At 40.8% G+C, this 27,142-nt stretch overlaps 1 protein-coding gene across 1 annotated transcript in view; it reads left to right on the top strand.

Moving 5' to 3' along the window:
- The window catches only part of LOC120023189 (metal transporter CNNM2-like), a 75,328-nt gene extending 52,617 nt beyond the window's left edge, over nucleotides 1-22,711 (top strand). The window contains exons 2-8 of the mRNA XM_038967218.1: nucleotides 6,621-6,764; nucleotides 7,184-7,321; nucleotides 8,770-8,939; nucleotides 11,544-11,637; nucleotides 12,303-12,365; nucleotides 14,132-14,310; nucleotides 22,457-22,711. Coding sequence (XP_038823146.1) covers nucleotides 6,621-6,764; nucleotides 7,184-7,321; nucleotides 8,770-8,939; nucleotides 11,544-11,637; nucleotides 12,303-12,365; nucleotides 14,132-14,310; nucleotides 22,457-22,711 — 1,043 coding nt within the window. The remainder of the gene's footprint in view (nucleotides 1-6,620; nucleotides 6,765-7,183; nucleotides 7,322-8,769; nucleotides 8,940-11,543; nucleotides 11,638-12,302; nucleotides 12,366-14,131; nucleotides 14,311-22,456) is intronic.
- The last annotated feature ends 4,431 nt before the right edge of the window (nucleotides 22,712-27,142 follow it).

Genomic DNA, 27,142 nt, shown 5'->3' on the forward strand with positions numbered 1-27,142 from the left:
TATCTTTTTTTTCAGTATATAACAAAGCTGTTTGACATAGAAACACCATATTTTCTGCTTTTTTTATATTTATAATGAAGAAAAATATGAATAACATTCCACAATGAGGTTAGTAGGTAATTTGACTGCAGGAAAGGGCTATGTTAACACACATTCCAGGGTTGGTTTCTACTCAACCTGCAACACCTGTGTATTTGGAGTGCTTATCCTTTCCCATGGAGCTGTTCTTCTGTTTTCCAACCACCTCAGGTGCTCAGAGTAACACAGTGTAGAGGGATTGTTGCTGAATGACTGGATCCATTTACCCCATTGAGGGACCAGAGTGAGAGAGAGAGAGAGAGAGAGAGAGTCCTTAGTATTTAAACTATGCCCTATCTGCATCTAAACGACCCCACAAGCTCCAAGACAATCTGATCACACAGTAGTGGCTTCGGTCAGTGAGAATATCGCCCGGGAGGGCGGGAACGGAAACTTCATTTTCTGGGCTAATATTAGCCCGGGCCGGGCCTCCTCTGGAAAATTCCTTTTAAATGATCATTCGCTGAGAAAAGGCAAAGAATTTGTTTAGCGTTTTGGTTGACAGTATTTTGCATGGAGGGGTTTTTGCAGACAGTGGCTGTGTAGTAGAGGGTCCTGGGAAAGCAGATGTGGGTTAAGGTTTCTTTCCATCAGATGACCAATGGAATGATTGTGTGCCAGACAGTAGAACATTGTTTCTTATTTTATACTGATTGATACAGATCAATACAGTCACGTTATGGGCCAAGAGCTTGATATCATGTCATGGTACAGCATCACAGTAGGCTACTGTTACTACTGTATTACTAGTATTACCATCTCACTGGTACTACTGTATTACTAGTGTTACTATGTTACTGTTACTACTGTATTACTAGTGTTACTATGTCACTGGTACTACTGTATTACTAGTGTTACTATGTTACTGTTACTACTGTATTACTAGTATTACCATCTCACTGTTACTACTGTATTACTAGGGTTACCATCTCACTGTTACTACTATATTACTAGTGTTACCATCTCACTGTTACTACTATATTACTAGTATTACCATCTCACTGTTACTACTATATTACTAGTGTTACCATCTCACTGTTACTACTGTATTACTAGTGTGACTATGTCACTGTTACTACTGTATTACTAGTGTTACTATGTCACTGTTAATAGTGTATTACTAGTGTGACTATGTCACTGTTACTACTGTATTACTAGTGTTACTATGTTACTGTTACTACTATATTACTAGTGGTACCATCTCACTGTTACTACTGTATTACTAGTGTTACTATGTTACTGTTACTACTATATTACTAGTGTGACTATGTCACTGTTACTACTATATTACTAGTGTGACTATGTCACTGTTACTACTATATTACTAGTGTGACTATGTCACTGTTACTACTGTATTACTAGTGTTACCATCTCACTGTTACTACTATATTACTAGTGTGACTATGTCACTGTTACTACTATATTACTAGTGTGACTATGTCACTGTTACTACTATATTACTAGTGTTACTATGTCACTGTTACTACTGTATTACTAGTGTGACTATGTCACTGTTACTACTATATTACTAGTGTTACTATGTCACTGTTACTACTGTATTACTAGTGTGACTATGTCACTGTTACTACTGTATTACTAGTGTGACTATGTCACTGTTACTACTATATTACTAGTGTTACTATGTCACTGTTACTACTATATTACTAGTGTTACTATGTCACTGTTACTACTATATTACTAGTGTTACTATGTCACTGTTACTACTATATTACTAGTGTTACTATGTCACTGTTACTACTATATTACTAGTGTTACTATGTCACTGTTACTACTGTATTACTAGTGTGACTATGTCACTGTTACTACTATATTACTAGTGTTACTATGTCACTGTTACTACTATATTACTAGTGTTACTATGTCACTGTTACTACTGTATTACTAGTGTGACTATGTCACTGTTACTACTATATTACTAGTGTTACTATGTCACTGTTACTACTATATTACTAGTGTTACTATGTCACTGTTACTACTGTATTACTAGTGTGACTATGTCACTGTTACTACTATATTACTAGTGTTACTATGTCACTGTTACTACTGTATTACTAGTGTGACTATGTCACTGTTACTACTATATTACTAGTGTGACTATGTCACTGTTACTACTATATTACTAGTGTTACTATGTCACTGTTACTACTATATTACTAGTGTTACTATGTCACTGTTACTACTATATTACTAGTGTTACTATGTCACTGTTACTACTGTATTACTAGTGTGACTATGTCACTGTTACTACTATATTACTAGTGTGACTATGTCACTGTTACTACTATATTACTAGTGTTACTATGTCACTGTTACTACTATATTACTAGTGTGACTATGTCACTGTTACTACTATATTACTAGTGTTACTATGTCACTGTTACTACTATATTACTAGTGTGACTATGTCACTGTTACTACTATATTACTAGTGTGACTATGTCACTGTTACTACTATATTACTAGTGTGACTATGTCACTGTTACTACTGTATTACTAGTGTTACCATCTCACTGTTACTACTATATTACTAGTGTTACCATCTCACTGTTACTACTATATTACTAGTGTGACTATGTCACTGTTACTACTATATTACTAGTGTGACTATGTCACTGTTACTACTATATTACTAGTGTTACTATGTCACTGTTAATAGTGTATTACTAGTGTGACTATGTCACTGTTACTACTGTATTACTAGTGTTACTATGTTACTGTTACTACTATATTACTAGTGGTACCATCTCACTGTTACTACTGTATTACTAGTGTTACTATGTTACTGTTACTACTATATTACTAGTGTGACTATGTCACTGTTACTACTATATTACTAGTGTGACTATGTCACTGTTACTACTATATTACTAGTGTGACTATGTCACTGTTACTACTGTATTACTAGTGTTACCATCTCACTGTTACTACTATATTACTAGTATTACCATCTCACTGTTACTACTGTATTACTAGTATTACCATCTCACTGTTACTACTGTATTACTAGTATTACCATCTCACTGTTACTACTATATTACTAGTATTACCATCTCACTGTTACTACTATATTACTAGTGTTACCATCTCACTGTTACTACTATATTACTAGTGTTACCATCTCACTGTTACTACTATATTACTAGTGTTACCATCTCACTGTTACTACTATATTACTAGTGTTACCATCTCACTGTTACTACTATATTACTAGTGTTACCATCTCACTGTTACTACTATATTACTAGTGTTACCATCTCACTGTTACTACTATATTACTAGTGTTACCATCTCACTGTTACTACTATATTACTAGTGTTACCATCTCACTGTTACTACTATATTACTAGTGTTACCATCTCACTGTTACTACTATATTACTAGTGTTACCATCTCACTGTTACTACTATATTACTAGTGTTACCATCTCACTGTTACTACTATATTACTAGTGTTACCATCTCACTGTTACTACTATATTACTAGTGTTACCATCTCACTGTTACTACTATATTACTAGTGTTACCATCTCACTGTTACTACTATATTACTAGTGTTACCATCTCACTGTTACTACTATATTACTAGTATTACCATCTCACTGTTACTACTATATTACTAGTGTTACCATCTCACTGTTACTACTGTATTACTAGTATTACCATCTCACTGTTACTACTATATTACTAGTGTTACCATCTCACTGTTACTACTATATTACTAGTGTTACCATCTCACTGTTACTACTATATTACTAGTGTTACCATCTCACTGTTACTACTATATTACTAGTGTTACCATCTCACTGTTACTACTATATTACTAGTATTACCATCTCACTGTTACTACTATATTACTAGTGTTACCATCTCACTGTTACTACTGTATTACTAGGGTTACCATCTCACTGTTACTACTATATTACTAGTGGTACTATGTTACTGTTACTACTATATTACTAGTGTTACCATCTCACTGTTACTACTATATTACTAGTGTTACCATCACTGTTACTACTGTATTACTAGTGTTACTATGTTACTGTTACTACTGTATTACTAGTGTTACTATGTCACTGTTACTACTGTATTACTAGTGTTACTATGTTACTGTTACTACTGTTTTACTAGTGTTACCATCTCACTGTTACTACTGTATTACTAGTGTTACTATGTCACTGTTACTACTGTATTACTAGTGTTACTATGTTACTGTTACTACTGTTTTACTAGTGTTACCATCTCACTGTTAATACTGTATTACTAGTGTTACTATGTCACTGTTAATACTGTATTACTAGTGTTACTATGTCACTGTTACTACTGTATTACTAGTGTTACTATGTTACTGTTACTACTGTATTACTAGTGTTACTATGTTACTGTTACTACTGTATTACTAGTGTTACTATGTTACTGTTACTACTGTATTACTAGGGTTACCATCTCACTGTTACTACTGTATTACTAGTGTTACTATGTCACTGTTAATAGTGTATTACTAGTGTTACCATCTCACTGTTACTACTGTATTACTAGTGTTACCATCTCACTGTTACTACTGTATTACTAGTGTTACTATGTTACTGTTACTACTGTATTACTAGTGTTACCATCTCACTGTTACTACTGTATTACTAGTGTTACTATGTCACTGTTACTACTGTATTACTAGTGTTACCATCTCACTGTTACTACTGTATTACTAGTGTTACCATCTCACTGTTACTACTATATTACTAGTGTTACCATCTCACTGTTACTACTGTATTACTAGTGTTACTATGTTACTGTTACTACTGTATTACTAGTATTACCATCTCACTGTTACTACTATATTACTAGTGTTACCATCTCACTGTTACTACTATATTACTAGTGTTACCATCTCACTGTTACTACTGTATTACTAGTGTTACTATGTTACTGTTACTACTGTATTACTAGTGGTACCATCTCACTGTTACTACTATATTACTAGTGTCACTATGTTACTGGTACTACTGTATTACTAGTATTACCATCTCACTGTTACTACTATATTACTAGTGTTACCATCTCACTGTTACTACTGTATTACTAGTGTTACTATGTTACTGTTACTACTGTTTTACTAGTGTTACCATCTCATTGTTACTACTATATTACTAGTATTACCATCTCACTGTTACTACTGTATTACTAGTGTTACTATGTTACTGTTACTACTGTATTACTAGTGTTACCATATCATTGTTAGTACTGTATTACTAGTGTTACTATGTTACTGTTACTACTATATTACTAGTGGTACCATCTCACTGTTACTACTGTATTACTAGTGTTACTATGTTACTGTTACTACTGTATTACTAGTGTTACTATGTTACTGTTACTACTGTATTACTAGTGTTACTAACTTACTCACTGTTACTTTCTGCAAGCTTTTATTAACCTCAAAGCATATCCCCAGTATGTTCATACGTATTATATGGTAAAATACAAAAAAAAATACAAAAATGCTGCAGGACATTTGTTGGTACCCTTCCTCAGATCTGTGCCTCGACACAATCCTGTCTCTGAGCTCTATGGACAATTCCTTCGACCTCATGGCTTAGTTTTTGCTCTGACATACACTGTCAACTGTGGGACCTTATGTAAACAGGTGTGTGCCTTTCCAAATCATGTCCAATCAATTGAATTGACCACAGGTGGACTCCAATCAAGTTGTAGAAACATTTAAAGGATGATCAATGGAAACAGGATACACCTGAGCTCAATTTTGAGTCTCATAGCATAGGGTCTGAATAAATTAGATATTTCTGTTATTTTTGTTATTTTAAATTTTTTGCAAAAATGTCTAAAAACCTGTTTTCGCTTTGTCGTTATGGGGTATTGGGTGTACATTGATGAGGGGAGAAAAAAATCTTGAATCAATTTTACAATAAGGCTGTAACTAACAAAATGTGGGGAAATGAAGGGGTCTGAATACTTTCCGAATGCACTGTATATGCCCTGATGAAATATCCCAGATGTGAAATACTGTATTGATGTGTGCTTTATTACTTTATGCGATGTATCATTAAGCAATAAGGCCTGTGGAGGTGTGTTATGTTGCCAAAATACCACGGCTAAGGGCTGTTCTTTTGCACGACGGAACACGGAGTACCTGGATACAGTACGCGGAATACTGGCCATATACTACACACCTCTGAGATGCTTTATTGCTGTTATAAACTGTTTAACAATGTAAAAAACGATTTTTTTTGTCATACTTTCAGCCAATCAGCATTCAGGCCTCGAACCACCCGGTTTATAATTAGTGATATATTGCATGAACTGAGAGTACTTGACCTCTATCCACTGAGTGTTCAAAAAGACCACAGTGTTCATAAGTTGACCTTTATAGCGTTGGAGACAGAGGCTCTTGCTGCACTTTATCACTATGACCCCAACTTTACAACCTCTTAAATGTGTGTTCTATCGCTCTATCTCTCTCTATCTTTGTCTCTCTGTCTCTCCTGTGTGTGTGTGTGTGTGTGTTAGGTAAATCCCACCTGGCCATAGTTCAGAGGGTGAACAACGAGGGTGAGGGGGACCCCTTCTACGAGGTCCTGGGCATCGTCACCCTGGAGGACATCATCGAGGAAATCATCAAGTCAGAGATCCTGGACGAGACAGACTTGTACAGTAGGTGCCCAAACTATTTACTTCACACACATTTTACTGATATTAAGTGGTATCAATGTTTTCATTTTGAGTAACTTGAACCTGTTACCAGACTAGTACCACTTTATTATCTGCTGTAATGTAACGTGCTACCGCAAAGGTTTAGCTTCCAGGCAATTTACATCGTTTTATTGTTATGTTATGTCCAGTAATGTTTCAACGGCAACTCTGTTTCCCCCATTTGTTTTATTTTAAATTGTTCATACGTTGTCCATAGGGAAAGAATATATTTGCTTGAAAATAAATTCCTTTGAGTAACTAAAGTTTATTCACCCTTGTACCTAGGAAATGCACTATCAAAGTCAGCTTACAATTTCCCCCTTTTCCTAAAAACAATTCCTCCCCTTTCATCCCCATTCCCCAATTCTTTCTCCCCTCAGCTGACAACAAAACGAAGAAGAAAATCACCCACCGTGAGCGGAAGCAGGATTTCTCAGCCTTCAAGCCCAACGACAGTGAAATGAAGGTTAAAATATCACCTCAGCTTCTGCTGGCAACCCTGCGTTACCTAGCAACAGGCAAGTGTGCACACTGCGTTGCTGCTTGACTTCCCCCAGTGTGCCCTCAGAACCCTGACTGTGGAACGTGTGTGTGTGTGTGTGGAGAGGGCGAGAGTGTGTGTTTGTGTGTGTGTTTGCGACAAGTGAATGTGTGAGTGTGTGTGTGTGGCGAGAGTGTGTGTTTGAGACGAGAATGTGTGTGTGTGTGTGTGTGTGTTTGTGATGTACATGTGGGGGATTGTCTGAGAGGAGAGGAGACACGAGGCCTCTGGGGAGCGCGGCATGGGATGTCTGCACAGACTTTATATGGCTCAGTCTGAAAACATGGCCGACTATTTGCTTGCGTGTCATGTTCTCAGCGGTTGGGAGACTGTAGCATTTAGCTTTGAACACATATCACAATGTGGTTACACTACTTTCACGATGACATCACTTTCAACAGTTTGGCTGATTGCTGGGGTTCTCACAGAAAGCATGTCTACATGTCTGCATGCCAGACCTGCATTCACATATGTTTGAAATTATTGATTGAGATGTGCTTGATTGAGCTTGCCTAGGGCAATGGGTCGAATAGAATAGTCCCCAAAGTGCAAACCCCACCCATCTGGCACTTCAGGCAGGCTAAAGCAAACAGGCTAAAACAAACAGGCTAAAGCTCAAAGCAGAACATTAGATCCAGATCAATATATGGCTGTGGTGCCAAGTGTTTAAAAGATTTTAAATACTATTCGAAAAATCCCATGGAACGTACAACCGGAACCACCGTGGAATGTCCCAGCTAGCTACCAGTAGTAGAGCACAGGTGATTAAAATATGTTGCATTTGTAGGGGATTTGGTGAGAACTTTGACCTAGTGAGCTGCTAAGCATCGCTTAAGGCTGTGGCCCTGCTGGCCCCTCTAAAGGAACCTTGGCTATTAGCAGGGCCAGTCCCTACCGTAGTGTGGTGGAGCAAGATGCCAACAGACATATCACCACACTGGTGTCAGGGGCACAATTGGTTAACCTTTTTTACCTTGACCAATGAGAATAATGATAGAGTATGGGGAGAATCAGGTTGAGCCTGTGTGCAATACACGTGATTATAGTCAATTTACCGTAGATACGGTGATAATGAGTAATATGGTGATATGGTAAACGCAAGAGAGTGTTTTTACATGGAATTCTATTGTTGATATGGTATTGTAGGGTATTACATCACAACATCTTGTGTCTTACCACTGCATCATATTGTCTTGTACAATGTTGTATCTTACTATATTGGTCAATTTGTTCTTAAATTATGTCTTTCTCCATCTCTCTTTCTCTCTCTCTCTGTCTGACTCTCTCTCTCTCTCTCTCTCTCTCTCTCTCTCTCTCTCTCTCTCTCGCTCGCTCTCTCTCTGACTCTCCCCCCTCTCTTTCTCTCTCTTTCTCTCTTTTTCTTTTTCTCTTGCCCTCTCTCTCTCCATCCATCCCCCTCTCCAGAGGTGGAGTCGTTTGGGCCGGTGCAGATGTCAGAGAAGATCCTGCTGCGTCTGCTCAAACACCCCAACGTGATCCAGGAGCTGAAGTACAACGAGAAGAACAAGAGAGCACCGGAGCACTACCTCTTCCACAGGAACAAGCCTGTGGACTACTTCATACTCATCCTGCAGGTCAGTACCGAGCCACGCCATTGGGCCAGGGGTTAGTACGGGGCCACGCTATTGGGCCAGAACCAGGAAGATACAACACTACAATCACTTAACTGTTGTATTTGTCTTTTTTGAACTCACAAACACTGATTTTGCAGATATCAATCAATCAATCAATTTTATTTTATATAGCCCTTCGTACATCAGCTAATATCTCGAAGTGCTGTACAGAAACCCAGCCTAAAACCCCAAACAGCTAGTAATGCAGGTGTAGAAGCACGATAGCAGATATTTTACTTGCAGTGATTGTGATGCTGTATGTAGTTGTACAATGACAGCAATGACAAATGTAGAGCGGGGCCACGCTATCGGGCCAGGTCAGTAATGGGCCACACTATCGGGCCAGGTCAGAAATGAGCCATGCTATTGGGCGACGGTCACTACACTCTTCAGCTGTGGTTACACCTTGCATTAACATGTAGTTGTCATCATCCGATCTAGATCGAGATTTGTTGCGTCTACACATGGTAATAAAATGTGTCTGTTATCTGCCCACCAAGTCCGTATTGTGACCAGATTCCCTGGTCCCTCCCTCGATGCAAAATTATCCAACCTGACTTGAACCTCCCCATACGACACGAGCTGTATAAATCGACAGAAAACAGCAAACTTTTTATACTCATCATTACAGCCCAAAACCTTGTCCAGCTCTGAATAAAATGGGCATTGGGTTTCCCCGTTCCCACTCCAGTAGGCAGTTAGTTTCTACTGAAGTCCATGATGTTCATTCTGTAGGAATTGTCGAGGTATCGTTGCCCATAATTACTACCTCAACAGGCCATAGCGATCTATTTTTAGAGGACGGGACAACCGTGACGTTGGACAAATTTCTAAGCTTTCGTGGTCAGATTCGTTTATACACTTCAAGGATATCCGTACAAGATGCGTCTCTGACTTCCTCCGGTGGTCAGGAAGGTCTAATCACAATCAGTTCACAATGCGTCTTTTGATTGTCTACACCTGTCGACAAATGTGGGCACAATCAGAATGTTGACAAGATCAGGACAACTGACGCATGTTAGAACCAGGTATAAAAGAGGCTTTAGGAAAAAAGTGCTATCTAGAACCTACGTGGTTCTTCGGCTGTCCCGATAGGAGAACCCTTTGACGAACCCTTTTTGTTTCCAGGTAGAACCCTTTTTACTAACATGTAAAACCCTTTCCACAGAGGGTTCTACCTGAAACCAAAAATAGTTTGTACCTGGAACCAAAAAGGTTCTCATATGGGGATAGCTCATTCATCTTCTGGAACCCTTTTCCTAAGAGTGTAGGCCAGGAAGGGGATTGGCAGCTATTAAACAAAGCAAGGGGATTTTCCACGAATTATAAACAAGAGTGAGATTTGCCCTCGAGTCAGGGTGGCAACATGAGGGTGATGCAAGTCGGAAGTGATGCTGCAAGTACCTGTTTTAAAGGCCCAGTGCAGTCAAAAAAGTGAATTTTCTGTATTTTATATATATTTACGCACTATGAGGTTGGAAAAATACAGTGAAATTGTGAAAATGATGATAATGCCCTTTTAGTGTGAGCGCTGTTTGAAAAGACCACCTAAAATTTCAGCCTGTTTTGGGAGGATGGAGTTTTGACCTGACTGGTGACATCATCAGGCGGTTAATTAGTTAATAGCCCAGTAAGAAAGAGAGATCCAAACCTCTCTGCCAATTAACAGCTAGTTTTCAGTTTTCCCCTCCCCACTCAGACCACTCCCAGACAGTCCAAGCTAAATTCTTGAGAAATTGCTCTTTGCTAAGAAGCTACTTTTGTTTCTTTTTGACCATTTTAATTGAAAACAATCACATTAAGGTACTTAATTGTTAACAAGAAATGATTTGATATTGAGATAAACACGTCTGCATTGGGTATTTAATCTTTAAGAGCAAGTGTTACAGATGGATTGGCTGAAATGTTGCAGCATGCAAATAGGAAATTTACTTTGTGGAATTAAAAGTCCGTTTTTATATCAATATCAAATCATTTCTGGGTAACAATTAAGTATCACGCTGTAATAGTTTTCCATTAAAATTATAAAAAATAAACAAAAATAACTTCTTTGCAAAAAAAATATTCTCAAGCAAGAATGTTTCTAGGATGGTCTGGGAGTGAGCTGTTATTGGCAGAGAGGTTTGAACTCTCTTTGTTATTGGTCTATTAACTTATTTACCCCCTGGTGCTGTAACCAGGCAAGCCGAAACTCCACCCATGCTAAACCTGCTGATGTATGTATTTTCAACCAGTAACTATCAGGAAATAACACTGATCACAGTTTCATCAGCTGTTGTACAACATGATACAAAACACAGGAAAAACAGAACGCTCTGGCCCTTTAAAAGAACATGAAGTAGACAGTAATCTCACTGCGAAGGAGACATTTGTCGGAACATTGTTTGAGGTGTGAATTCTGAAATGTTACGCGGTTCAGTCAATGCCTCAGCTATAGTGCCGCTAAAACAAAAACACAGTGAATTTACCGTAGCTGATGATCAAACCTCTATACCCTGCAGTACTTCTCAACTGATCTGAGTCTTCCTCTGACTCTTACGGAAAACGTGTTGTGTTCCTCTGCAGGGGAAGGTGGAGGTGGAGGCAGGGAAGGAAGGGATGAAGTTTGAAGCAGGAGCGTTTTCCTCCTATGGGATGATGGCTCTCACCACCTCTCCAGGTAAGACTTCCTTGTTTACTGACATCTCAATGGCTGTGTCGAAAATGACGTCCTATAAATGTTCCCTGCCGTACACAACACTTTTGTCCGGAACCCTACGTCCCTATATAAAACTACTTTACAAAAATACTACATTGTAGTGTATAGGGACCTACCATGTATATTTCAGATTTCCCCAATTCCCTCCTACCCATCATCCGTTGGCAGCTATTGAGACACGGGCTAGGTCCAGGATGACAGGTTTAGAAATGGTAAAGAAACAGTTTATCAGTAACCAAGTGAATTGACTCATATTGAAATAAGGTATGACACATTTTTTGTGACGCAGCCTCTGTATTTTCTCAGTTCATTCACAAACTTCCAGTCAGGCGCTAGCAGGAACTCAGAGACACCTGCTGGTGAGAGGGCAGAATTACACCCTCCCCATCAAAAAGTTGTCACTGTAGTTTGGTTTATGGAACATAGAGTACATGCTTATGAGATGATGTATTTTGTCATATTTTATCACAGACCCTCTTTCAATGTGCTTGGATGGCACGTTGGTTGTTTTTCAGGACACGGTGTACGACGGTAACGTTATACAATTATTTCATTTGTGGGCTTTGGTGATGGATTTTTCCGTGTGTGTCTGTCTCCCTTCTCTGTCGTCCGTCTCTCCTCGCCAGTCCCTCTCTCCCTGTCTCGTACCTTCGTTGTCAGTAGGGCTGAGTCCCTAGCAGGATCTCCAGGTATGGTAGTCCTTTCTTTCCTGTCTGCCTGTCTGTCTGTCAACCTGTCTGTCTGTCCGTCCATCCCCCCTATCCCTCTATCTCTCCATCTCTCCTCACATCTAATATAACTCTTCCATCTGTCTATCACCCATTGGGATGAGTGTACACTTCACCTAAGCCTGGTATTTACCGGTATCAACACTGCATGATGTGTTGTGGACATAGTAATGAATTCTGGACCTGTTGCTCATGAGCTTAAATTCTTTGAGAGGGGAATTCTCTTGTGCCACATAGCAAGAATAATTTAAACATTGTTTGTTGCATGTTGGTGTATTAATATGCATTTCCTACTTACTCTGCCCTTACATTTGCTTTGCATATTAATGTTGGTCTGCATGGACGTTTAACAAGGCAGGACTTACCTATTGTTTTGGACTCTGAAGGAAGTCTGTTACTGTGTACTGTGCATGTGAAGCGTCCATTCCTCTGTGTGTGTGTGTGTGTGTGTGTGTGTGTGTGTGTGTGTGTGTGTGTGTGTGTGTGTGTGTGTGTGTGTGTGTGTGTGTGTGTGTGTGTGTGTGTGTGTGTGTGTGTGTGTATATGTGTGTGTGTTAACCAGTGCCATAACTCAAGCCAGTGAATAGTGTAGTAGAGGCCCCCAGAGTGAGGCATAGCCGCCACTAGAGACAGGCTCTACCCCTCTAGCCCCTTAACCCTCTGACTCCATAAACAAGGCTATGAGTTACAGCCCCCCGCAGGGCCGCTGACTGCAGCACGCACACACACACACACACAAGCTGCAAGCACACACACACACATTCTGAAAACATACACACACACACACACACACACACACACAGCTCAAGCCTCTGATCCATGCCATATTTACTAAATTCCCTCCTCCTTCTTTTCCCCCTTGTCCCACTCCACCCTCTTCCACTTCATCCCTCCATCCCCTACCGTCCCCCGTCGGCCCTGAGAAAGTAGAGTACTAATCTCCCAGGGTTCACATGCCTGGGCCTTGGCCTACTGCGTGGGTCTGGGGACCACACTGCTTTATGCAGACATCCAAACCCAGGATTACATACATTCCAGCCAGAGTAGTAAGCATTAACGCCCCAGCCCTCTGGAAGCCCAAGTCTTTTCCACTTTGTTGTGTGCTTTTTCTCTCGTCTGCTTTTTAAGAAGTGGAAAACATAAGCTGAGTTTAATTAAAATAAAGAGAAAGTATTCTAATTTGAGAAGTGGGAAAAAAGCGGGCATCACTCTAGACCACCGACTCAAAAACCTGTGAAGCAAAGCCCAGCCCCCTAATGGGAGGACTTCAAATATATATTAGATTTCCATACATTGCACCAAGGATTCTTGGCCTATATGTTACCTAATCATTCAGTTAAAGAAATAGCTTCTCTTTCTGTGTAGAATTCAGTAAATAGATGATGCACAATCAGGTTGTGTAGATGGAGACTAGATGACAAACATAAATCATACACAGCTATGGCTAGGTACAGCAGTACAGCTAGAACTGATTGTGGATCCCATTTACACTATCTGTGTGACATGTCCTGTGGTTTCTGCTTTTATTCTGTTCTCTATTCTGTTCTCAGATCAGGGCTGGGGTCAATTCCATTTCAATTCCAGGTCCCTTCAATGCTTTTCAATAAGGAAAATGTAGAATTGGATATTGGAATTTGGACATTTGGACATGGAATCGACCCCAACCCCAGATGTGTATTTTCTGTGAACAGAAGCCGAAAACTTCTATTCTTCTCTATCCTGTGCAGAGAACAAGTCCCCCCCTCGGCCGTTTGGCCTGAACCACTCAGACTCCCTGAACCGGAGTGACCGCATCGATGCCATCACACCCACGCTGGGGAGCAGTAACAACCAGCTGAACTCCTTCCTACAGATATACATGCCAGACTACTCTGTCAGGGCTGTGTCTGACCTGCAGTATATCAAGGTGAGAGGATAGTCAGGATACACACACACACACACACACATTACACTATACACACACACTACAGATACAGTTGAAGTCACATTTCCTGACATATAATCCGAGTAAAAATTCCCTGTATTGGGTCAGTTAGGATCACCACATTTTAAGAATGTGAAATGTCAGAATAATAGTAGAGAGAATGATTTCTTTCAGCTTTTATTTCTTTCATCACATTCCCAGTGGGTCAGAAGTTTACATACACTCAATTAGTATTTGGTAGCATTGTCTTTAAATTGATTAACTTCGGCCAAATGTTTCGGGTAGCCTTCCACAAGCTTCCAAAAATAAGTTGGGTGAATTTTGGCCCATTGCTCCTGACAGAGCTGGTGTAACTGAGTCAGGTTTGTAGGCCTCCTTGCTCGCACATGCTTTTTCAGTTCTGCCCACAAATGTTCTATAGGATTGAGGTCAGGGCTTTGTGATGGCCACTCCAATACCTTTACTTTGTTGTCCTTAAGCTATTTTGCCACAACTTTGGAAGCATGCTTGGGGTCATTGTCCATTTAGAAGACCCATTTGCAACCAAGCTTTAACTTCCTGACTGATGTCTTGAGATGTTGCTTCAATATATCCACATAATTTCCCATCCTCATGATGCCATCTATTTTGTGAAGTGTACCAGTCCCTCCTGCAGCAAAGCACCCCCACAACATGATGCTGCCACCCCTGTGCTTCACGGTTGGGATGGTGTTCTTCGGCTTGCAAGCTTCCCCTTTTTCCCCCAAACATAAAGATGGTCATTTTGGCCAAACAGTTCTATTTTTGTTTCATCAGACCAAAGGACATTTCTCCAAAAAGTACGATATTTGTCCCCATGTGCAGTTGCAAACCGTAATCTGGCTTTTTAATGGCGGTTTTGGAGCAGTGGCTTCTTCCTTGCTGAGTGGCCTTTCAGGTTATGTCGATATAGGACTCGTTTTACTGTGGATATAGATACTTTTGTACCTGTTTCCTCCAGCAAGGTCCTTTGCTGTTGTTCTGGGATTGATTTGCACTTTTCGCACCAAAGTACGTTCAACTCTAGGAGACAGAACGCGTCTCCTTCCTGAGCGGTATGACGGCTGTGTGGTCCCATGGTGTTTATACTTGCGTACTATTGTTTGTACAGATGAACGTGGTGCCTTCAGGCATTTGGAAATTTCTCCCAATGATGACTTGTGGTGGTCTACAATTGGCTGATTGGAGGTCTTGGCTGATTTCTTTTAATTTTTAATTAATTTTCCCATGATGTCAAGCAAAGAGGCACTGAGTTTGAAGGTAGGCCTTGAAATACATCCACAGGTACACGTCCAATTGACTCAAATGATGTCAATTAGCCTATCAGAAGCTTCTAAAGCCATGACATCATTTTCTGGAATTTTCCAAGCTGTTTAAAGGCACAGTCAACTTAGTGTATGTAAACTTCTGACACACTGGAATTGTGATACAGTGAATTATATGTGAAATAATCTGTCTGTAAACAATTGTTGGAAAAATTACTTGTGTCATGCACAAAGTAGATGTCCTAAACTGTAGTTTTTTAACAAGAAATGTGTGATGTGGTTGAAAAACGAGTTTTAATAACTCCAACCTAAGTGTACGTAAACTTTCGACTTCAATTGTAGACATGCCAGACTACTCTGTTATGGCTGTCGGACCTGCAGTATTTCAATGAGAGTCTATACACACTTCTACACACACGTGTGCACGCACATACTTTACACACACACACAGACACACACATTTGTGACCAACCGCCTTGATTCGGTCTTGTGTAGCAAAATTTGAAATTGTGTTTTTTACATTGGATAAAAGCAGACACAGAGCTACAAAATGGTATATCATACGCTGCATTTGAGGAACAATGTGAAAGTAGTTTTGCTTTGAAAGTTGATAAACTTGTAAATTCACTTTTGAGAAAATCGCCTTTGAATGTTTTGGTACCTACTGGAGAGCTCTTCTTTGTCTACACCCATTCGGCACTCTTTTAAGCTTTAGCTCCACCAATCTCTTTATCTGAGCGTTTTGTCCTAACTACAGCAGTCAAGCACCCAAGCTAACGGGTTAACAGTTGTCGCAGTGACATTCTATTAAAATGGACATTTGCATAGTGGAGTCTTTTGTTAAGACATGTAGCTCGCTAGCTAGCTAAACAATGAACCATAATCCCAACTCATGACGTTACTACCCTGCATGAATCTGCAGGTAGCTAACCAACCAGGTTCAATGTTAGCTAGCTAACATTAGGCTATAACTAGGCAAGCAAATGGCTCTGAGATACGAATAATAAGATCATACACGTAACGTTAGGTAGCAAGCCAGCCAGCTAATGTTAGCTATCTAGCTAACAGTACACTTTAACTTGAAATGAAAACAACTGTCAAAATTAGAAATGTGTAATATCTGAAAATGTAGCTAGCTATACTATCTTACGTATACGTCATGGTTGGATGCTTCTCCCTGTCACAGATGCCATGGTTGCCCTTAGTTTGAAGATGTAATCCGGAGACAGGTGTTTTCTCCATCTCTTTAGCTGTCATACTCTAATTCCACTGATTTCAAAACTCGATCCTCCAGAAAGTGGAGAGCACCACTTATGCAGTTCTACTAAGCAATATTTATTTTTAAAAGCAGCGTTAGACAGGATTACCTACACATACTGACCAGCTCAAATAGACAGAAGTGTGCTACATGGCATACCAATCCGAACTCATCTCCCGTCATGTCAAATCATGTCAAATCAATCATGTCAAATCAAATCAAATGTATTTATATAACCCTTCTTACATCAGCTGATATCGCAAAGTGCTGTACAGAAACCCAGCCTAAAACCCCAAACAGCAAGCAATGCAGGTGTAGAAGCACAGTGGCTAGGAAAAACTCCTTAGAAAACGAAAACCTAGGAAGAAACCTAGAGAGGAACCAGGCTATGAGGGGTGGCCAGTCCTCTTCTGGCTGTGCCGGGTGGAGATTATAACAGAACATGGCCAAGATGTTCAAATGTTCATAGATGACCAGCAGGGTCAAATAATAATAATCACAGTGGATGTCGAGGGTGCAACAGGTTAGCACCTCAGGAGTAAATGTCAGTTGGCTTTTCATAGCCGATTATTAAGAGTATTTCTTCCGCTCCTGCTGTCTCTAGAGAGTTGAAAACAGCAGGTTTGGGACAGGTAGCACGTCCGGTGAACAGGTCAGGGTTCCATAGCTGCAGGCAGAACAGTTGAAACTGGAGCAGCAGCACGGCCAGGTGGACTGGGGACATCAAGGAGTCATCATGCCAGGTAGTCCTGAGGCATGGTCCTAGGGCTCAGGTTCGAGAGAGAAAGAGAAAGAGAGAAAGAGAGAATTAGAGAGAGCATACTTAAATTCACACAGGACACCGGATAAGACAGGAGAAGTACTCCAGATATAACAGACTGACCCTAGCCCCCCGACACATAAACTACTGCAGCATAAATACTGGAGGCTGAGACAGGAGGGGTCAGGAGACACTGTGGCCCCATCCGATGATATCCCCGGACAGGGCCAAACAGGCAGGATATAACCCCACCCACTTTGCCAAAGCACAGCCCCCACACCACTAGAGGGATATCTTCAACCACCAACTTACCATCCTGAGACAAGGCCCACAAAGAGTATAGCAAAGATCACAAAGATCTCCGCCACGGCACAACCCAAGGGGGTGCGCCAACCCAGTCGGGAAGATCACGTCAGTGACTCAACCCACTCAAGTGACGCACCCCTCCTAGGGACGGCATGGAAGAGCACCAGTAAGCCAGTGACTCAGCCCCTGTAATAGGCAGAGAATCCCAGTAGAGAGAGGGGAACCGGCCAGGCAGAGACAGCAAGGGCGGTTCGTTGCTCCAGAGCCTTTCCGTTCACCTTCACACTCCTGGGCCAGATTACACTCAATCATATGACCTACTGAAGAGATGAGTCTTCAGTAAAGACTTAAAGGTTGAGACCGAGTCTGCGTCTCTCACATGGGTAGGCAGACCATTCCATAAAAATTTAGCTCTATAGGAGAAAGCCCTGCCTCCAGCTGTTTGCTTAGAAATTCTAGGGACAATTAGGAGGTCTGCGTTTTGTGACCGTAGCATACGTGTAGGTATGTACGGCAGGACCAAATCGGAATGATAGGTAGGAGCAAGCCCATGTAATGCTTTGTAGGTTAGCAGTAAAACCTTGAAATCAGCCCTTGCCTTAACAGGAAGCCAGTGTTGGGAGGCTAGCACTGGAGTAATATGATCAAATTTGTTGGTTCTAGTTAGGATTCTAGCAGCCGTATTTAGCACTAACTGAAGTTTATTTAGTGCTTTATCCGGGTAGCCGGAAAGTAGAGCATTGCAGTAGTCTAACCTAGAAGTAACAAAAGCATGGATTAATTTTTCTGCATCATTTTTGGACAGAAAGTGTCTGATTTTTGCAATATTACGTAGATGGAAAAAAGCTGTCCTTGAAACAGTCTTGATATGTTCGTCAAAAGAGAGATCAGAGTCCAGAGTAACGCAGAGGTCCTTCACAGTTTTATTTGAGACGACTGTACAACCATCAAGATTAATTGTCAGATTCAACAGAAGATCTCTTTGTTTCTTGGGACCTAGAACAAGCATCTCTGTTTTGTCCGAGTTTAAAAGTAGAAAGTTTGCAGCCATTCACTTCCTTATGTCTGAAACACAGGCTTCTAGCGAGGGCAATTTTGGGGCTTCACCATGTTTCATTGAAATGTACAGCTGTGTGTCATCCGCATAGCAGTGAAAGTTAACATTATGTTTTCGAATGACATCACCAAGAGGTAAAATATATAGTGAAAACAATAGTGGTCCTAAAACGGAACCTTGAGGAACACCAACATTTACAGTTGATTTGTCAGAGGATAAACCATTCACAGAGACAAACTGATATCTTTCAGATAAGATAAGATCTAAACCAGGCCAGAACTTGTCCGTGTAGACCAATTTGGGTTTCCAATCTCTCCAAAAGAATGTGGTGATCGATGGTATCCAAAGCAGCACTAATGTCTAGGAGCACGAGGACAGATGCAGAGTCTCGGTCTGACGCCATTAAAAGGTAATTTACCACCTTCACAAGTGCAGTCTCAGTGCTATGATGGGGGTCTAAATCCAGACTGAAGCATTTCGTATACATTGTTTGTCTTCAGGAAGGCAGTGAGTTGCGGTGCAACAGCTTTCTTTTTAAATTGAGAGCAATGGAAGATTCGATATAGGCCGATAGTTTTTTATATTTTCTGGGTCAAGGTTTGGCTTTTTCAAGAGAGGCTTTATTACTGCCACTTTTAGTGAGTTTGGTACACATCCGGTGGATAGAGAGCCTTTTATTATGTTCAATATAGGAGAGCCAAGCACAGGAAGCAGCTCTTTCAGTAGTTTAGTTGGAATAGGTTCCAGTATGCAGCTTGAAGGTTTAGAGGCCATGATTATTTTCATCATTGTGTCAAGAGATATAGTACTAAAACACTTAAGTGTCTCTCTTGATCCTAGGTCCTGGCAGAGTTGTGCAGACTCAGGACAACCGTAATTTGCTTTCTAATGATCATGATCTTTTCCTCAAAGAAGTTTTTTCCTCTTTTCCTCATGAATTTATTACTGCTGAAGTGAAAGCCATCCTCTCTTTGGGAATGCTGCTTTTTAGTTAGCTTTGCGACAGTATCAAAAATAAATTTCGGATTGTTCTTATTTTCCTCAATTAAGTTGGAAAAATAGGATGATCGAGCAGCAGTGAGTGCTCTTCGATACTGCACGGTACTGTCTTTCCAAGCTAGTCGGAAGACTTCCAGTTTGGTGTGGCGCCATTTCTGTTCCAATTCTCTGGAAGCTTGCTTCAGAGCTCGGGTATTTTCTGTATACCAGGGAGCTAGTTTCTTATGACAAATGTTTTTAGTTTTTAGGGGTGCGACTGCATCTAGGGAATTGCGCAAGGTTAAATTGAGTTCTTCAGTTAGGTGGATAACTGTGACAGTGAGTAGGTCCAGAGACATGTTGGACAAAACCCACTGAGTCGATGATGGCTCCGAAAGCCTTTTGGAGTGGGTCTGTGGACTTTTCCATGTGAATATTAAAATCACCAAAAATTAGAATATTATCTGCTATGACTACAAGGTCCGATAGGAATTCAGGGAACTCAGTTAGGAACGCTGTATATGGCCCAGGAGGCCTGTAAACAGTAGCTATAAAAAGTGATTGAGTAGGCTGCATAGATTTCATGACTAGAAGCTCAAAAGACAAAAACATCATATTTTTTTTTGTAAATTTAAATTTGCTATCGTAAATGTTAGCAACACCTCCACCTTTGCGGGATGCACAGGGGATATGGTCATTAGTGTAACCAGGGGGTGAGGCCTCATTTAACACAGTAAATTCATCAAGCTTAAGCCATGTTTCAGTCAGGCCAATCACATCAAGAGTCCCAGAAAGAGGGCCAATTATCTACAAATTCTGTCTTTTGGGAGGGGCAGAAAACAGTTTTCAACCAGCGATTGAGTTGTGAGACTCTGCTGTAGAGCTCATGACTCCCCCTAACTGGGAGGGGGCCAGAGACAATTACTCAATGCCGACACATCTTTCTAGACGATTTACACGCTGAAGCTATGTTGCGCTTGGTGACCTCTGACTGTTTCATCCTAACATCGTTGGTGCCGACGTGGATAACAATATCTCTATATTCTCTACACTCGCCAGTTTTAGCCTTAGCCAGCACCATCTTCAGATTAGCCTTAACGTCGGTAGCCCTGCCCCCTGGTAAACAGTGTATGATCGCTGGATGATTCTTTTTAAGTCTAATACTGTGGGTAATGGAGTCGCCAATGACTAGGGTTTTCAATTTGTCAGAGCTAATGGTGGGAAGCTTCGGCGTCTCAGACCCCGTAACGGGAAGAGTAGAGACCAGAGAAGGCTCGGCCTCAGACTCCGACCTGTTGCTTAATGGGGAAAACCGGTTGAAAGTTTCTGTCCGCTGAATGAGCGACACCGGTTGAGCATTCCTACAGCATTTCCCTCCAGAAGCCATGAGAAAGTTGTCCGGCTGCGGGGACCGTGCGAGGGGATTTATACTAACGTTACTATCTGTACTTACTGGTGGCACAGACGCTGTTTCATCCTTTCCTACACTGAAATTACCCTTGCCTAACGATTGCGTCTGAAGCTGGGCTTGCAGCACAGCTATCCTCGCCGCAAGGCGATCGTTCTCCTGTATATTATGAGTACGACTGCAATTAGAAGGCATCATGTTAATGTTAGTACTTAGCTTCGGCTGTTGGAGGTCCTGACGAACCATGTCCAGATAAAGCGTCCGGAGTGAAAAAGTTGAATGGAGAAAAAAAAGTTGTGAGGATTTTTTTTTTAGATAAACGGTAATTAAAAAGTAAAAACCGTAAAGTTGTCAGATAGCAAAGTAAGGTTGGCAACAAAACGCACAGCAACACGTAAACAAGTCTGCAAGTTGTGACCGGAAATGACGAAAAACACTGAAGCCTCCGATGTCCAGCCCACTCATTGTCTCAGCCAATCATGGCTAGTGGGAAGGTTGCTGGCTTTTTCTGTGGTTAAACCAACTAAGCTTGCAATTTAACAATTGTATTCGTTTTTACAGATGGCAGACAAGTTTGTTATTAAGGCACATGAAAGTTTGCATGTTCCAGAAGGCCTTTCTTCAACAAAAAAAAAACGCATTTTGAAAAATAAAAAAAATATTATGTTCAAATGGCTGTCCTGTAAAGTAGTGACCCGCGACATACGCCTAGTTTCCTGAAACGGGTCACATTTGGGTGTCGCTTGTATAACAGTGGAGGTTGAGGTTGAATTGACTGGCGTAGGATCTGTCCAAGTGGGAGGATGTAGATTATGAAAAAGAGGGGGCCTAGCATGGAGCCCAGAGGCATACCCTGTGTGACTTTAGTGAGATATATGTGTCCGGTTGGTGAAACATGATTGAAACCAGGAGAAAGTGGATAAGAATGTTCTATTGGAAATGTAGCTATGCTATCATTCAAGATGATAATGTAGATATCCACATCTGCCAGTTCAACTGATGCCCAGGGATGCTATTTAATATACTGTAATATCATATAACCTGATATCATGTAACTAACTGTATTATCCTCCCGCAGGTGACCCGTCAGCAGTACCAGAACGCCCTGATGGCGTCGCGCATGGATAAGACGCCCCAGTCGATGGACAGTGAGTTCACCAAGATCGAATTGACTCTGACCACTGAGCTCCACGATGGTGGAGGGGGAGGCGTGCTGGAGACGCCAGCTATGGCCCACCACGAGACAGCCGGACTGCTCAACCTCAACACACAGCCCCAGAACTGTCTGTCCCACAGGGTCAACCACACTGCGCACAATGAGGGACCCATCTAGCCCACACTGGGGTGGTGGGGACAGAGGGAGAGGAGGGAGGAGGGGTCTGGGGACAGGGGGAGAGGGTAAGAGGAGTGAGGAGGGACGGTGTTAGTACCCTCTGGGCCAGGGCCTGAGCCTAATCCTCCAACATCCAACGACCTCTAACCCCTACCCACCACCCCCTTATGGCTGGAAGAACCTGGAGGAATTGAGGGGAAGGACCTCTAACCCCTACCCACCACCCCCTTATGGCTGGAAGACCCTGGAGGAATTGAGGGGAAGGACCTCTAACCCCTACCCACCACCCCCTTATGGCTGGAAGACCCTGGAGGAATTGAGGGGAAGGACCTCTAACCCCTACCCACCACCCCCTTATGGATGGAAGACCCTGGAGGAATTGAGGGGAAGGGGGCTACGGAGATGTGTATACTGAGCCCCAGCCTGAACCTCTACTCTCTACCCTCCACCACCCCTGGCCGATTCCACAGCCTGGAACAGAAAGGGGGCTAAAGGGGGCTAAAGGGATAGCACTCTGGGCCCTCACCCACATCACACACCTCTAGAAGACCCTGTTAGGGTGGGCTTGGACCGTCCTCGGCCAATCCATCCGCTTAAATACCCGGTACCCTGGTATTCCAGTAGCTCGGAAAGATGGACAACGGTGTGCATGCCCCCCCCCCCCCCCCCATTCCCCTGACCACACACAAACACTTACACATAAGTACACACACTTTCCGGTCTGTTCTTGTTCAGGGATTGGCAGTGGACTGTAGTACTACTTTAGTACTACTGTAGTACTACTAGTACTACTACAACGAAGGACTCAAATGCATGCAGACAAAATGGTTATGTGTGTATATATGTATGTGTGGAGAATATATGACATATACCGGCGCACAAACATGCATGGGCATGTAGATGTTTGTGTGTGTATATATGTGATATTGAAATACATGCTACATATATTTATATATATATACTCATACAGTACCAGTCAAAAGTTTGGACACTTTATTTTTACTATTTTATCAAATATATTTGGATTTGTTTAACACTTTTTTGGTTACTACATGATTCCATATGTGTTATTTCATAGTTTTGATGTCTTCACTATTATTCTACAATGTAGAAAATAGTAAAAATAAAGAAAAACCCTTGAACGAGTAGGTGTGTCCAAACTTTTGACTGGTACAGTACATCCATGTATATGAGTAGGTGAGGGTCTTTTAAAGATATGTATATTACAGATCTTGTTATTTTTACTATTCTTCTCAATCAGGCTAATGGTACAGTATCTTTTCACCTTTTTAAAATCACACTATTGCCTTTAAAAAAATCATATTAATTATTTTAACAAAGTGCAATGGGAAAAAAACAGTATATTTAAGAGATGATTATGAATTTAAAAAATCACTATTGTAAATTGAGACAGATATATTTGTATGTTTGGATGCACAGTATGTATGTGTATATTTTGGTTCAAAGATGCTGAGTTGCAACCGTCCACAAGCAAAACCCGTCCCTAAGCCAGTTTTTTTCCCTATTATGGCCGATGTACGATCAGAAGCCCTTTGACCTCATTATATTGCTGTTTGATATGGAGGTTATCCAGACTTAAGTTAACAGACTTAAAACAGACTTAATAATAGAATCCAGACAAGTCTTACGACTATGGTTTAGGGGTTGGGGCCGGGATGTATTGACATTGAAAAGTGCTAACTTGGCACTTATGAATGCATGTGGAAATGTGTCTTTTATTATTAATAATCAAACGTGATCATTGGCCAGTATTAATGACCTCATCTAACATGTTGAGCATCATGACCTTCACAAAAGCAACCTCGACATTAAACTATTGTCCATGAATGACCCTCTTGTATGGCACGGCACTCTCCTTTCCACTGTGTGTGTTGTGTGGCATGTTGAAGTATGTTCAGTCCCCTTCAGCTCATGTTGAGCTTAGAGTGTAAGCTTTATTCAATCAAACTCTTTAACTGGCTTTTGGGGTTAAAGGCAGACTATGCATTATTACATACACTGAGTGTACAAAACATTAGGAACACCTTAAAGTCATTTTGAGTGGCACCTTCCCTTTTGCCCTCAGAACAGCCTCAATTTGTCGGGGCACGAACTCTACAATGTGTCGAAAGTTTTCCACAGGAATGCTGGCCCATGTTGACTCCAATGCTTCCCACAGTTGTGTCAAGTTGCCTGGATGTCCTTTGGGTGGTGGACCATTCTTGATACACACGAGAAACTGTTGAGTGTGAAAAACCCAGCAGCGTTGCAGTTCTTGACACAAACCGGTGCGCCTGGCACCTACTACCATACCCCGTTCGAAGGCACTTAATCTTTTGAGTTGCCCATTCACCCTCTGAATGGCACACATACACAATCCATGTCTCAATTATCTCAAGTCTTAAAAGTCCTTCTTTAACTTGTCTCCTCCCCTTCATCTACACTGATTGAAGTGGATTTAACAAGTGACATCAATAAGGGATCATAGCTTTCACCTAGAATCACCTGGTCAGTCTATGCCATGGAAAGAGCAGGTGTTCTTAATGTTTTGTCCACTCTGTGTATAGCATACACAGTGTGGCAACTTCCTGCTTAAATAAATTGACACCAACAAAACTGAAATTGACTATTGCATTGTGGGAGGGTGCAAATTCGAAAGAGCCAATAGTGGGGAGCCTTAGCAAATTCAAATGTTCTTGTTGTTGTCAGTAAGCAGGATGTCGCCCCGCTGTGAATGATGTCATTTTTTGGAGTGTACCTTTGAGATGAAGGTAACATTCTTCTTGCAATGTGAGGATGTAATGAAAAACAATGTTTACTGTGTGAAACAAAAATAATGATGCTTCAGACATGCTCTCTTTCAGTGCAAGAAGAATGTTTTTCCCCAACAATGCCCCAATCATCTGGTTAGCGAGTTTAATCCAATAGTGTGGGCTTGAACTGAAGCCTTTATTTTTATTTAACCTTTATTTAACTAGGCAAGTCGGTTAAGAACAAATTCTTATTTACAATGAAGGCCTACAGCGGAACAGTGCCTTGTTCAGGGGCAGCACGACAGATTTTTTACCTTGTCAGCTCGGGGATTCGATCCAGCAACCTTTCAGTTACTGGCCCAATGCTCTAACCACTACCTGTCACCCCAAGCTTGTTGATGTTTTACACCCTTTAACTTGGTCACTTGGTCACTGTTGGAGATGAACAGAAGTGGTTGTGTTTTTCTGCGACTGACTGCTCTTTTTGGTAAGGCTCAAGTTCACACCAACTTAAAACACTTTAAAGTGAAAACATTGCCAAATGAACACGTAAGTGCTTGTTTTCACATGCTAGTTTTTCATCTTTGTAGTCTAATAATAATTCATTGAATGACCATGTGCCACTGAAGCTAAAAACCTTAACATTAAAATGCTTACTATTATTATTATAATTATTTATTGTAAGAGGAAAACATTCCCTTTGCTGGTTACTATAGATGCTAGTTCTTTGAATTGTGATGACTTGAATCATAGCAATGCATAGTTTGGGGGAAATTGAGGAAAATATGACTTCTCACCATTGATGTACTGTGTTGAATGTATGCAATTACAGTATTAGAACTACTAATGTGTTTTATGTATCTTAGCCACACATATGTTGTATATTTCTTATCACAATTCTCCTATAAGCCTGTAAACAAATTATTCTCTGTTTTTCTTTGTGATGGATCATTCCGTATTTTGTTATCATTTGTCTCTTGGGAAATATGTATGAAGAACCAAGGCAGGGTTGGGTGTATGTACAAGACGTATGCCTTCTGTTGAGTAGATTAACTCTTAAGTGCAAACTTATTTCTAGGGTAATGTAATGTTGAGTTTACATTTTCTTTGTATCAGTTTGTATATAAATGGTTTTATATAACTTAAAGTAGAAGTCCAAAAATAACTCTCCTATCCTAAATCTCTGTAGACGCAGCATCTTAACGTAAAGCATGTTGACGCAGTTTCATTGCAGAATGTTGCTCCAGATAGTATGGGAGTGCAATTGCAACTTTTCACCACTGGTGGTCGCCATTTCTCTTCGTGTCACAGTATTCCCAAATTACTGTGAGCGTAAACAACTTCTAAAAAAACACATGGGTTGGCAACCTTCTCACATACACCAAGGGGCTTCCATTTCAAAATGACCAGACTATGGAAGAGATTAATAACACTGACCAGATATTATTGTTTTTGTTGTTTTACTTGTAAGTGTTCCTATGCATCAGGTGAACTCTGCTCTGCAAGGACAATCATTCCAGAGATAAGCGATGATGATGATGATATAATACGATTGTATTTATACTTTACCATCTATACTTTGATCACTGCTGTATCTAATACACTTATATGAAAAAAAGAGGTATCTCCTTCAAAATAAAAGTCCTACATATGCAGATGAGGGTTTTTCACATGTTCA

This window comes from Salvelinus namaycush, chromosome 2 (genome assembly GCF_016432855.1).
Source record: "Salvelinus namaycush isolate Seneca chromosome 2, SaNama_1.0, whole genome shotgun sequence".
Classification (NCBI taxonomy): domain Eukaryota; kingdom Metazoa; phylum Chordata; class Actinopteri; order Salmoniformes; family Salmonidae; genus Salvelinus; species Salvelinus namaycush.